Source organism: Tripterygium wilfordii, chromosome 12 (genome assembly GCF_013401445.1).
Source record: "Tripterygium wilfordii isolate XIE 37 chromosome 12, ASM1340144v1, whole genome shotgun sequence".
Lineage (NCBI taxonomy): Eukaryota > Viridiplantae > Streptophyta > Magnoliopsida > Celastrales > Celastraceae > Tripterygium > Tripterygium wilfordii.
The window spans coordinates 2,935,575-2,949,157 of record NC_052243.1 but is presented as its reverse complement, the minus strand read 5'-3'; the positions used below and the strand labels follow the sequence as shown (position 1 = coordinate 2,949,157).

The following is a 13,583-nucleotide window of genomic DNA, read 5'->3' as shown; positions in this document are numbered from 1 at the left end:
AAACACAAAAGGCTAAGAGGATAAAATTAGTTAGAAATAAGGATGATTTTACAAAGCTTTGTTTGAGAATAAAGTCAAGGTACCAATCGCCATTTCATGATTGAATGAGCAATGATTGATATGTGATACCAAACGTTAGATATCATGTAATCTTTCAAGCATTATTTCTCATTCATACTAAAAAGGTTCCTCATTCATACTAAAAAATTTCGGAGAATCACAAATAACTTAGATCATACTCATGTGTGTTATGTTTCATATAACTCTCGAGTTCGAGCATTCTTATCCTCTTCTTCTAAGTTTGGTCAATAAATAAGAAATATAAAAATTACCTTTTCTTTTATCAAAATTTTTTAAAAATATTTTTTCCCTTGTCATTGAGGGGGATGGTATGGGCTTTTTTGTCATTTCGATTTTCTTTTTTCTTAATAGAAGTATGAGCTGTTGGGTCTTTTCAAACAACATGAGAAGGCACCATGCAGTAAGCACTTCTTCAAGAGATCAGAAAATTGATAAAAAAAAAAAAAAAACTAAAATATCATTTAATTATTTTAAATTTTAATTCCAATTTACAATTCCTTTTTTTTCCCTTGCTTTCTACTTTCTAGTTGGAGAGAGTGAGAGACAACCCACCGGTAGTTGCAGGCTTGCAGCTACTTGAAGAGAGAGATATTTTTTTTGTTTTTGTTTGGAGTGGGCAAGAGAGGGAAAGAGAAACGCAGAGATGTCGAATCCCCTGGAGATGAGATCTCACTCTCACCAGCACCACAGCCATTGCTACTGCTTCTGCTCACTCATCTAGTACCACCACGGCACCACCTACATTGCGGTTTTCGGGTATGCACTACAGATCCTATTTTGTTCCATGCATTTTCACTTTCATTACTCTTTTGTCCTCTTTGTATCTCTGCAATTTCCCCTTTTGTTTCTGATTATCGATTTCTCCTTCTCTGCGACATATGGATCTTCTTCTCTCTATAGTTCGGCCTCAGCTCGGCAACTTAAACGGCAACTCTAACCTAATTCACATATTTTCTCTCAATCTCCAGAAGAATAACAGTAGCCGTCCACTCATAGTCACTGATACAAGACAGACAGGTATGCAAGTTTTCTTGGTTTTCAATTTTGGCCGATTTTCTTGCAGATCTGTCAACGAAGGTATATAAAATGACATTCTAGTGAATTAGTTGGAATCTGAGATCCTGCTATTTATGAATTTAATTCATATTGTTCAATCATATGAAAGGTTAAGCTCAGCTAAGTTCTCAAGTTGGGTTCTTATACTTGTTTTACATTGTTTGATCATATGAGATCCTGCAATTGTGCTTATTGTACATTGTAAATTTTTTAATCATGACTTTTTTTCCTTGCATTTGTGATAAAATGTTTTGTGAAATTGGATGTTATAAATGTCTAACAGTTGAGATAGAGATGTTTATAGCAGTTTTGAATTAGAAAGAGCCTATGTTGTGTTTTTTTGATAGACAAGAGCCTATGTTGTTACTTTACAGATTTACTATAATTTAGGGAAGGATCCAAGGAGAAGCAGCCCAGGGAACTAGAAAGCAGCCAAGCTAATGCTGTGAAAAAAAAAATTAGAACATATAGCACGATTCAGAATGCCAACATTTGACATTGATAATATCTTTCAACAAACTGATTGAAGAAAAATTCTCTATCCTTAAAATCTTCTTATTTCTCTCCACCCATATTAACAAGCAAGTAGCCAAAGTGATGGGCTGAAGCACTTGCTGATGTAGATTTTAATGATTTTGAAGTGTTTAAAGTGAATGTCATCATTTTGAACAATTTGTTTCGAATATAATATGTATATGCTTTCTTTTTATAGGAGGACTCTGTGGATCGCTTATACGTCCTACTAGTTGTTTGTAGCCTGTGGTCTATTGTGCTCGTCTTCAAGAATCCTGATGGGTTCAAGATACAAATCCCATCAGCTCAGCAATGGCCTTTTTGTTTCTGGCCGTCCTGAGCAGCCAAAAGAAAGGACTCCAACAATGAGCTCAACTGCCCTGCCCTACACTGGTGGGGATATCAAGAAGTCTGGAGAACTCGGAAAAATGTTTGATATTCCTACTGATGGCTCTAAGTCTAGGAAATCTGGGCCACTTACTAGCGCTCCTTCAAGAACCGGATCTTTTGGAGGGGCAGGTTCGCGATCAGGTTCAATGATGCCTAATGCTGCTCCCCGTGTTGGCTATACATCAGGACCTTTATCGTCTGGAGGTTTGCCAACTGGCGTGTTGAAGAAGTCAAATTCTGGGCCATTGAATAAGCTTGAACCCGTAAGGAAGTCATCTGGTCCTCAGTCTGGTGGAGTGACTAGGCAAAACTCTGGCAGTATTCCACCTGTTTTACCTGCAACTGGTCTCATTACATCTGGACCCCTGAATTCCTCCGGGGCCCCTCGGAAGGTATCTGGTTCTTTAGACACTACTGGGTCTGTCCAAAATCATGGTTCATCTCTTGCTCACAACCCTGCTGTGACTACCATTAGTCAAGATGATGACTGTTCTTTCAGGAGAAACGTACCGAAGCCAGTTTTGTGGTTGGTGATTCTGATATTTGTGATGGGGTTCATTGCTGGTGGTTTTATTCTTGGAGCTGTCCACAACGCCATCCTTTTCATTGTAGTCGTGGTTCTTTTCAGTGCAATTGCTGCTGTATTCATTTGGAATATTTGTTGGGGTGAAAGGGCTATTATAAATTTTATTGCTAATTATCCTGATACTGATCTCAGAACAGCAAAAACTGGACAATACGTGAAGGTCTCTGGGGTATGTAGGGAAAGAGAACAAAGTTTACCATTATATTTTGCTTGTACTTAAGTTACTAATGTCGAAGGAGTTTATTTTTACGTTTTTCTGCAATTGTTGAAGGTGGTCACCTGTGGTAACGTTCCCCTCGAGTCATCCTTCCAAAGAGTTCCTAGATGCGTCTATACATCTACCAGGTTATACAAGTATCGAGGATGGGGTTCAAAACCTGCCAACCCCACACATCGTCATTTTACATGGGGGTTGAGATCATCAGAGGTAACTAAAATGTTGGCTGCATTTTTCATATTGACAACTCATCTTCTCTATAGAGAACATGTGGCCTAGTGGTAGAGTTGCAGCGGTGCAACCTAGAGGTCACATGTTCAATTCTTGGAAACAGTTTCTCCGCGTATCATGTGAGGTAAGGTCTGCGTACATCTTGCCTATTCTATTGTGGGAGCCTTATGCACGAGAGTTTTTACTTTTTCTACAGTTCATCTTCTTTACTCAGATTTTTTTTTTGTTTTCCTACAACCAAGGCCTCCCTGTCTCCCTCTTTCTTCGGTCATTTTCTCTTGGATGACACATTTTGGTTACAAAACAAGTTGGGCATTCCTTCGGAATGCGCAGAACCCTTCCCACTATTTGTTATTTTTCATTAAAATTTTTTCCCCACATTTCTCTTTGCAGGCAAAATTTCAAATATTGGATTTCTTTTTTTTTTTTGTCTATTTTTGTTTGACAGAGGCATGCGGCCGACTTCTACATCTCCGATTTCCAGTCTGGACTGAGAGCATTGGTTAAGTCTGGCAATGGGGCAAAGGTGACTCCTTTTGTAGACAACTCCTTTGTTGTTGATATCAGTCCAGAGAACAAAGATTCATCTCCGGAATTCATGCGATGGTTGGGACACAAAAAACTTTCAAGTGATGATTGTTTAATGCGTTTAAAAGAAGAGTAAGAAACTAACTCTTGCCTGAAATTAAAAGATTACCGTCGCCACATATAAATATTTGTTGTAGCTTTGGTTCACTGTGTATAATGTAGTAACCTAAAGTGACACTACATTATCAACCTGTCGTGTGAAGTTAGGACACAAGTGTCTAAAACAATGGAACGATAATATTCAACTGTGATGCTGTTTCTTTCTAGGTACATCAAGGAAGGCAGTACAGTTAGTATGATGGGAGTTGTTCAGAGAGATGAAAATGTGCTTATGATTGTTCCACCACCTGAGCCATTAGCAACTGGATGGCAGTGGACCAGATGTCTCTTTCCAGCTAGCCTTGAAGGAATTGTATTGAGATGGGAAGATACTGGCGACATTATACCGGTGTAATTAGTGACTGGAAACTGCCTGTGTTTCCTTTCCTGCAAAATATTTTGTCCCCTCAGAGTATTTTTGATGGTGATGGTAGCTATGGCGATGTTTTTGTAGTGATAAAAGTTCCGACTATTGGTGGTTTTGTTGTTATTGTTATTATTATTTTTTTTTTACATTCTGTGTCTTTCTCAATTTGATGTATAGGTTTGAAGGACATTGTTTATATTGTTTTAAGGTTTGGGTTGGCGAGTTGGATGGGAATAAATATTTCTAAATTGGTAGATTTAAGTTGAAGTATCTATATTATTGAGAACCATGAGTAGTTCAGATGACATTTACGTGTGTGATATTTCATAGAAATCTCAAGTTAAGCCTCCCCATTCTCTATTTCCCTTCTCAGTATTCAAAAAAAAAAAAACAAAAAACTATATTATCATTTGTAAGTTGTCAAGGAAAATTAAGGCTATTTAATTATCCATATTTATGGTCTAAGAAATTTGCTTCTCTTTATCTCTTTTCATAAATATAATTAATAATAACAATATACTAGCTTAGAAATAAAATTGAATTTTTTTTTTGGGATTAAGTTTAAATAGATCATTGAAAAGATACATAGTTTGCAATTAGGTCACTCAAAAAAAAAGTTTTAAATTGGATTAATCAATGTTCTAATTTTAACTAATTAGATTATGAGGGTTCAATTTCGGTCAATTGATCGTCGAAAATTATTGACATATTCAATAACTACCTATATGGGATCCAAATGATATGAAATTTTTAATGACGTGTATTGTCAATTCCATATCATTTGGGTCCACGTAGGCAATTATCGAACATATCAATAATTTTCGATGACCAATTGATTAAAATTGGATTTTGATGACCTAATTGTTTAAAATTGAACCAACTTGAAACTTTTTTGTTTGGATAACCTAATTACAAATTGGTATCTTTTAGTCCCCTATTTCAACTTCAACTTTTTTTTTTTGTCCCCTTCTATCAAGGCTGGCTTCAAGGAGAAGAATAAGGAAAAATTCCGCTTAATGTCGGTGACGCTGCTATAGATCGCTAGACTCAACCCAACGGCTAGGAAACTGCATTCTTTCGGCCATTCGCTTCTGTGTGCAACTAAGACTTGATCTTTGAAATTGATTTGATGTGAGATGGTGCGAGCATCGTGGAAGCCGCAGCACCACCCCCACGGCGGTTCCGTGGCTCGCTTGGTGGTGGTTGCCCTCGTGGGTCTCCTTGGATTCGCTCTTGTTGCCGATTACCTGTGGGCTTCCTCTTCGCGTTTCTCGTCTTCTTCGCGTCTCGGTAGTTGGAACAAGCCCCCGGCATCCATAATTTTACACCCTCCTCCCCAGGTCCTACTATATGCTATGCTCTGTCTTCGGTCTTTCATTCAAAAATTAAATAAATGTTCTTGGTATTGTTTGCAGAAGCATTCTCTGTTGATCGATCGCATTGTTCATTGTTGTTGGTTTTATTTGCTGAAATTTTCAGACATTAATCTCTGTGATTATGCTTGTGGGTGTATGTTTTGCTTGGGTGCAATTGGTAGCTTAATTTTGTACATTGACAACCTTGTGGTTAATCAACTGTTGCTGCAACATCAACTGGTGAATAATCGGGGTATGGGTCTTGTGAATTCTTGTGAATTCTCAAAATTTCTTTAGTTGGTAAGCTGTGACGCGAAAGTAGTTGATTCTGTGCCTGCGGATTGGGAGAGAACTTCTGTTTATGGATGAATTGATAGAGAACTTAATCGAACTAAAATTGGCTATTCCAATTTGATTCTTCTTTATTTTTCCACTTGCAGTTTGGCCATGATTAGTTGCAAACACATGGACAGCTTAATCACCTGAAAAAGATTGTGATCCCCTAAAGTAATGATTTTATTATATCAAATTGCTATTGATTTTGATTCGTGATGCGGACTCACTAATTTCTGACTCAGAATTTGCCCCTAATTAATAACTTGAAAGCTGAGAACACATGAAAAGCTCCAGGACACAACAATTTAAGTCTCTTTTGTTTGGATGCTTAGAAAGTTATTGAGCTTAGGGTTATGCAATTTTAGTCTGTGACACCTGGATATATTGGGTTGATCCCTTGAACCTAGTTCCACCAATTTATTCTCTATCTTCCAGGAAACGCAGTAAAAACGGAGAAAATTTTCAGCACAATCCATCTCAGTAGTTGTCAATACAATCCACTGGCAAAATGCATTTAATGGGATGATTTGTTGCAAAATCCATCTCGGTACTTGCACAATTCATTTAATGAAATACATTTTAAAGTACTTCTCAAAGTATCCATATTGTTGTTCCCATTTTAATCTCTATATATATCACCAATTCGCAACCTTTATCGAACTAAATCGTTTTTGCTTGGTAGTAAAGAATAATGGTTTTTGATTCACGTAAAGAAAATTATCAAAACAATGAGTTCTTAAAACATTTAAGTGTATAATATAAACCTTAGAATCAAAGAATTCAAAAACTTAAATTGTTAAGATGCATTTTTGCAAGTGGATTGTACTGACAACTACTGAGAGGCATTGAGCTGAAAATTTTCTAGTAAAAACATCCCTTTCGCTCACTTCCTATATGGCTATATGCCAATTTTGATAGTGCTTTGTGAGGTTGAGTAGAAGTGTGGAACATAGTTAAAGAAAATATATAGAGCAAGTTGGCACTGGTCTTTTATGGTCTGTAAAGTGTCCTGCTCATAGTTCTTATGCCCAAGAAGTAATTTGGCATACAACAGATGATGTGCGTCTGGATTTGGACTCACATTAATCTTTGGTTATTATTTTTGAGTTCTTATTATATGTTTATTTAAGTTAGAATGTTTAGACAGTTTTTGATTGAGTTTTCTTATGCTCATAAGTAGCGGTATTTTAAGAATTCACAGGGTCACCAGAAAGTTCCAATTGTTTACTTATAATAAGCCTTAATTATGTTTTCTTTAAAGAAATTTTTAATTATGTCTTTGAATTGTCTTATGAGTCTTCGCTCATTTTCCTTTTCCGTGGTCTAGTCAAATTTAAGAAAGATAGCCAATTATTTTACAAATAAATGAACAATTTTGCAGAGAATTTTCAGGAAACATATGAGTTAAAGTTGTCTTGCAGGTTTGATGCCAATGGATTCTAGGTGTGATTTCTCGTCTCTGTATCTATTTCATTCTACTTTAAGCTTTAATTCTTGAACAATTAAGCAAACAGCCGCCCATATTTAAATAAGGTTCCTATTCATTCAAATTCAAACCCTCAAAATTTTTCTTTCGGAATTCTGGTCCATCCCAAAAGTAGAAATCATCGACAACTTATTACTTGGGGTCATGAGTGACAGTCTAGCTTCTGAGTGTTTAGCATGGACTTCTATGACTACTGAAAAATAAAAGAATGACTCTATTCAGGCGCCAGCAATGTGTTGGCTGGTGTGGATTGAAAGAAATAACAGAATCGTCCGGGACAAAGGAAATTCGATTGACTCTTTCTTAGACAGGTGGCTAAGTACTGTAAAACTGTCGTATCATGGTTCTTGTGGCAACTTTTTTAACAGCATTAGCTTATCTGCCTTATAACTTTCTGGTTGCACCCTCTTTGTGCGCTCTAATAAAATCTTTTTGCTTTCAGAAAAATAGGGTTTCGTCTATGAATGTTATTCCCACTTCCCATAAATCATATTCCTCTAATTCGTCCTTGGTGTTTGAGATAGTGATACTAAGATTTTTAGCTGACAAACAACTTGGTGTAGGGAGGAGCTGGTAAAGATAAGAAGAAGGATGCTGTTCTTGAGAGAGTCTTATCAGCAACATTTGCTGATTTGCCTGCTCCAGAAACTAAGTGGGAAAAGATGGCTTCTGCGCCTGTACCTCGTCTAGATGGGGCTGCAATACAGATTAAGAATCTTCTGTATGTCTTTGCTGGATATGGTACAATTGATTACGTGAGAGCCTTGTCTAGCTTCTGCGATAGTTCATTTCCTCTGATTTTTTTTCAGATAATTTTTTAATTGCTCTACAAGGACAAACAAACACACACACTACTAATAGAGGGAGAACACCTGTTTGTTTTTCTGATCCACAGAATTTTATTATTCAGTATTATCGAAACAGTCCTATTTCTCAATTTGTTAAAATTTTGTCAAAAGCTCTTTTTTTCGCTTTCATTTCCTTAAGTTTCTTGTTGCATTAGTGTTAGAACAAGATTAGTACTCTACTTCAATGTATATTCACGTGTAACAATTCATAAATAACAAAAAAATAACAATCTAAAGCCATCTAAGATAAATTAGTTCAATTTTGTTGCAGATAATATACTATGGTAATATTATCCTTATTTGGGTCCCAAGCATCTGCCTTACATGCATAGATACTTGCATAAATGCCATATAAAGAGTGCACTTTCATACCCTTTCTCGAATATTTGAGTTTGAAATCGAAGGCAGCTTTTAATTTTCCTCTGACATGGTAACTTTTTTTGAAAAATGAGGTGGTTTCAGAACTACTTGGGTTAGCATCCCAAACTGTACAGCTCTCAGAACTAAAATGTAAGAATGCTTGCACAACATTGCTTGCACGGGTTGGCATTTGGAAGCCCTCCATGTTGAAGTTTGCTTCTGTTATTTGTTTATGCTACTCCATTTAGTCATTCCAATGCGAAATTCGTGGTTTAAATCACTGAGCTTATATAGTTCAACTGATATATTGTTCCACTTTATCTTTATATGAAAAGGTTCATTCGCATGTCGATATTTACAATTTTACGGATAACACATGGGGAGGAAGGTTTGATATGCCTAAAGAGATGGCACATTCGCATTTAGGGATGGTGACAGATGGGAGATACATTTATGTAGTTACAGGACAATTTGGCCCACAATGCAGAGGGCCTATAGGTCACACATTTGTGCTTGATACTGAAACGAAGCAATGGCGAGATATGCCACCTTTACCACTCCCTAGGTATGTTTATAATTACTTTCTGATCAATAAATATTATTCTTCGTTGAAGGGTATACATGTGGCGGCTTCAGTTGGTTATCATTTTTTGTTCCTCTGTTGCCAAGGAGCAGATTAGATACTATTCTTTCTTTACTTTACTGTTGTTACTCTAAAGTTACTTGAAACCAGCAATCCAGTTTGTTTCATAATTTTTGGTTTGGGATAAATTTTGTGGGTCAATATTTTGAGCGAGTGCATGAAAAAGTAGCTAATGTTTCATGCAACACAAATGAACTGAACCATTGTGTTGGTTCTTGTGTCTTATTCACCGGTCTTTGCCTTTGTTCTATAAACAGGCATTTGCAGAATTGTGGTTCCAGTTTTCTCTGGTGGCGCTAATTGTTTTGAAATTTACTTTTTATTTTTTGTAGATAATATGCAGTTCAACATTTGATTTATTTTTTAGATGCAATTGTTGTCAGGTATGCTCCTGCTACGCAACTTTGGAAGGGTAGACTTCATGTGATGGGTGGCAGCAAGGAGAATCGACACACCCCTGCATTAGAGCATTGGAGTCTTGCCGTAAAGGATGGAAAACCATTAGAAAAGGAGTGGAGGTCCGAAATAGCCATTCCACGTGGAGGACCTCACAGGTCTGTAGATTGCCTCATATGCTGAAAAATTATTGCTCTATTTGTTTCAAGGAAAATAAAGTTTTAGGAAAAGTGAAAAAAGAAAAACTCATAATTTTCCGGTGTTTGTTTCAAGGAGTTTTCCTTTGCATATTTTTATAAAACATATGTTGAAAAACTAACTATTTTCCCTTAGCAAGATTATGGATTTTCCAAAAGCTTGATTTTTCTTGAAACAAGCGGAGCCTAAGCATGTGCCTATTACAAATTCTCTTACATGCTTTTGAACTGGTGTTGTGCATTCCCTAACCATGTGGCAGATGTTCTTAAAAGTGTTAGGCACTTTAAATTGATATGGGTATGCTTGGAATCAATTAACTTTCTGCCTTTTTTAATTTACAAACAAAAAAGCAAGATTTTATTAAAAAAAGGCACCGGAGGGGTACCACCCATTTACAGAAACTGCAAGATACAAGATATATTATATCTAGAAGTTTCTGTTATAGATCATAGGAACATGGTAGAGTTACTTTCACACTGAAAATTTAAGGGTGGTTTATTGCAAATTTGTTTTTCCGCTTGTGAACTGGTCAAGGATTTTGCTTAGATGAAACTTAAGGATGCAGGCTGCCATTCTTATGTACACTGATTATTGCTTTAACATGTTTTTTAAGTGGCTGGAGGGATCAAAATGATTTCTAAGTTGTAAATACAACCGTAGGAGCTAAATATAATCCGGTTTTTCATGATTATCTTATTGTGAATGTCATTCTTTCCCTGCAATCGAATTTTCCAACGCCACTATAATATACCAAATCAGATGTCCACAAAACATATTTATATGTTTTCTTTCTTTTCTGTTTTTTTTTACACTTTGTGTAGGGCTTGTGTTGTTTTTGATGATCGACTTTATGTGATTGGTGGTCAAGAAGGTGATTTTATGGCCAAACCTGGATCTCCTATTTTCAAATGCTCTCGCAGGAATGAGGTAAGCTTTCTTTCTTGGTAAGAGTCATAAACCATGTACCATATGTTCAAGGAAAAATATTCCTTGGATGATTGTAAAGAGAATTGTATGTACTTTCTAGTTTCTATTAATTGATAGATTTGTGGTGTTCGGAATCTCGCGGTAGGCAAGAAACTTGATCATTCTTGATACACGTATGAATGGAAAAGAACGTAAATTAATAGCCCAAATAGAAGACATTAGATTAAGAGTATCCAGAAGCTCAATTCTCAGTTAGATCATTTGACACGGCTGCCTCCATTGCCATCACCACGGCTATCATTATTGCTGTTACCAACAAGTCAACATTATTACGAAAATGACATTCTAATTATCTTGTTTAAAACCTCATGTGAAGATGTTGTTCTATTGTTGTCACCAACAACACCGTGCTACTGTTATTTTCACAAACATTTGCTACTGCCACTGTCAATTTTCAAACTTTATATCATGTTTCTGCTTTTCAAATTTTGTGAAAACTTTATAAGAATAAATGATTTTTTTGTACTTGAAAAGCTGATGACTGGGCAATTCCACTGAATTGTACTCAGATATTAATAATTTCTGCGGAGTTTTGGAAATTTCTTTGGGGAATTTTAAAGAATATACATCCTTCCTTTTGTCAGGCTTAAAAGTAGTTACTAGAAGTTATTGTTGGTCTACTAGTAGCTATCTCTAGGTTAGGGGTATTATTTTATTTAAATATGTTATACTGCGTTTGTGGTTGGACTCCTATACTAAAGGAACTGACAATAAGATTTTCCCTTTTCTCAATCTCTGGGTTTATCATAGTCAAGCCCTAGTCTATTCATTTCTTTTTTTATTTTCCTTTCCTCCTGCCCCTTTTTCCCTCTGTTTCTCTCTCAGTAATTTTTTCTAAAATCTGATTTTATGTCCTTTTGCTTTCATTTTTTTTGCTTCATAATGTGATTAATGTCTATATTTGTACTCTTCTTAGGTGGTATTCGGCGATGTATACATGCTAGATGATGAGATGAAGTGGAAAGTATTACCTTCTCTGCCCAAGCCAGATTCTCATATTGAATTTGCTTGGACAATTGTTAACAATTCTCTTGTTGTCGTCGGAGGCACAACAGAGAAACACCCAGTTACTAAAAAGATGGTTCTGGTTGGAGAAATCTTTCAATTAAATTTTGATACTCAGGTATATGCATTGTCTATCCTTTTATAAGATTGTATGAAAGTAAAATTGCATTTGAAATGTTCATGTAGAAATATGTAAGAGACACAAGCATGTTAGTTTTGAAGATACATGTTAGAGTGTGAACTTTCATTGGTGTCTGAATTGATACTCAGAAACTTGTGGCTTACTGCGTTTCCACCTTCAATTGTCAAACAAAATGTCCATTCACTGGAAGCCTGCAGATTTTGCTGCATCAAATTTTCAACATTACTTTTGAGGTATAAATCACAAAATGTATTTTTTTCTCATCATACATGAAATCTGGACTGATAAATCATCCTTCTTTCGGATTAAACTGATGTGAGGGTTAGTGTTGTAATGAGGAAAGTGCTCTCGTAGATACTTGCTGGCCACATCCTGTTGTCAAATGTCTACTTAAGAATAAGATTGTGTGGTCTTGAAGAGATGTTAATTAGTTATCTCAAGGGACTGGGCATAGTATGGCTTGTCCCATCAGAATCTCTTACTAGTTACTCCAGATTACCCAATGTTTTGTCTTTGAGCACTAAAACATATGTTTGTTCCCATGAATAGCCCCATTGCTTTTGCCAGATCTCACTGTCTTGAAACTTTTTTGTTATCATTGGAAGAATAGTGGTTGCATTTTGTTTTTGGAGGATATAAATGATTGGTTATTTTTATGATTGGTTTCACTTTGTTTTCCAACTCTTAGATGGTTGTTACATTTTTCAAGTTCTTTGAGTTTGACTCTTGTTTAGTTTGCATTTTCTTTTTTCATCTCATAATTTTCATCTCATAATTTCCAACATAAAAATAACTACTTTAATAGGTATTTTTGGCTGCCAGATTTTCTTTGTTCACTTTGTTTCCATATCTTGTAGTTGTTGCATCTGGCAGTCATTCTCGTTTAAAGGATTTTCATTTGTGGTCACGTGGTTGAGGTGTTTGTGCAATTTATCTTGCGTGATTTGTTGCATTCATCTTGGAGTCTTTTGGCCGTCATTACGTGATTATGATTTTCTGATGCTAACAGAAGTGGTCAGTTATTGGAAAACTTCCTTTCCGTGTGAAAACCACACTTGTTGGATACTGGAATGGATGGTTGTACTTCACGTCAGGACAGCGGGACAGGGGACCAGATAACCCAGCACCAAGAAAGGTCATTGGAGAGATGTGGAGAACCAAATTGAAACTGAGATCCTGACTCTTTTCAATGATTTTTTTTGGAAGATATTCCAATCTAACTAGTTCTCACCTTGCCAACGAATCAAATGTTTTGTATTCTGTATCATTTTATGTAATATGATTATTGATTCTTTCTGGCTTACCTATTTGGTGTTTTTTTTTTCTGCAACTGAAGAGGACCAGGGACTGTACAAGAGAAGCGAAAATTTCCCAGTATTTGCAATTTTGTAAAGTTATGATTGTACAATTTGATTCTTGGCCCAGAAATGAACAAATTGTCATGTTGCACAAGTGTGAGTAGTTTTTCATTGCTTTGCTGCTTCTTGCCTGGTTAACTAAATTTTCACTTTATATTTCTTTCGGAATTTATTTTAGATATTCTGCTCATTTTTTGCCCTAAAAGAAAGAAAGAAAGCCTATGCTTGGCGCAGGCGTTTCGAGGGTGTTGGGGAGGGAGAGACTTTGAGGACGTTCCGATAGATATTTGACCTCACTTCTATTGGAACGCTTCCTCCCCAACTCCCCATGAATGTCCCTC

General features: G+C 36.2%; 2 protein-coding genes across 3 annotated transcripts; both read left to right on the top strand.

The window, feature by feature from the left end:
• The first annotated feature begins 559 nt into the window (after positions 1-559).
• On the top strand, positions 560-4,435 carry LOC120010159 (uncharacterized membrane protein At1g16860-like). Its single transcript, XM_038860870.1, has 6 exons — positions 560-837; positions 982-1,098; positions 1,850-2,795; positions 2,898-3,053; positions 3,523-3,734; positions 3,930-4,435. Exons 3-6 carry the CDS (start codon positions 1,929-1,931, stop codon positions 4,114-4,116), a joined length of 1,422 nt encoding a protein of 473 aa, XP_038716798.1. The 5' UTR covers positions 560-837; positions 982-1,098; positions 1,850-1,928; the 3' UTR covers positions 4,117-4,435.
• Positions 4,436-5,099: 664 nt separating this feature from the next.
• On the top strand, positions 5,100-13,353 carry LOC120010958 (kelch repeat-containing protein At3g27220). 2 transcript variants are annotated; one of them, XM_038861922.1, is made up of 8 exons: positions 5,100-5,468; positions 7,869-8,060; positions 8,849-9,078; positions 9,540-9,710; positions 10,572-10,677; positions 11,654-11,860; positions 12,013-12,117; positions 12,894-13,353. In XM_038861922.1, exons 1-8 carry the CDS (start codon positions 5,265-5,267, stop codon positions 13,062-13,064), a joined length of 1,386 nt encoding a protein of 461 aa, XP_038717850.1. In that variant the 5' UTR covers positions 5,100-5,264; the 3' UTR covers positions 13,065-13,353. The 2 variants fall into 2 exon arrangements, with proteins under 2 accessions (XP_038717850.1, XP_038717851.1); XM_038861923.1 differs by lacking the exon at positions 12,013-12,117 and having other exon boundaries at positions 5,103-5,468.
• The last annotated feature ends 230 nt before the right edge of the window (positions 13,354-13,583 follow it).

Coding starts and splice junctions, on each gene's coding strand:
- LOC120010958 (XM_038861922.1), top strand. CDS start 5,265: ATGGTGCGAGCATCGTGGAAGCCGCAGCACCACCCCCACGGCGGTTCC. Junction 9,079..9,539: donor CCACCTTTACCACTCCCTAG/GTATGTTTATAA, acceptor AATTGTTGTCAG/GTATGCTCCTGCTACGCAAC. Junction 9,711..10,571: donor CCACGTGGAGGACCTCACAG/GTCTGTAGATTG, acceptor CACTTTGTGTAG/GGCTTGTGTTGTTTTTGATG.
- LOC120010159 (XM_038860870.1), top strand. CDS start 1,929: ATGGGTTCAAGATACAAATCCCATCAGCTCAGCAATGGCCTTTTTGTT. Junction 3,054..3,522: donor GGGGGTTGAGATCATCAGAG/GTAACTAAAATG, acceptor TTTGTTTGACAG/AGGCATGCGGCCGACTTCTA. Junction 3,735..3,929: donor TTAATGCGTTTAAAAGAAGA/GTAAGAAACTAA, acceptor GTTTCTTTCTAG/GTACATCAAGGAAGGCAGTA.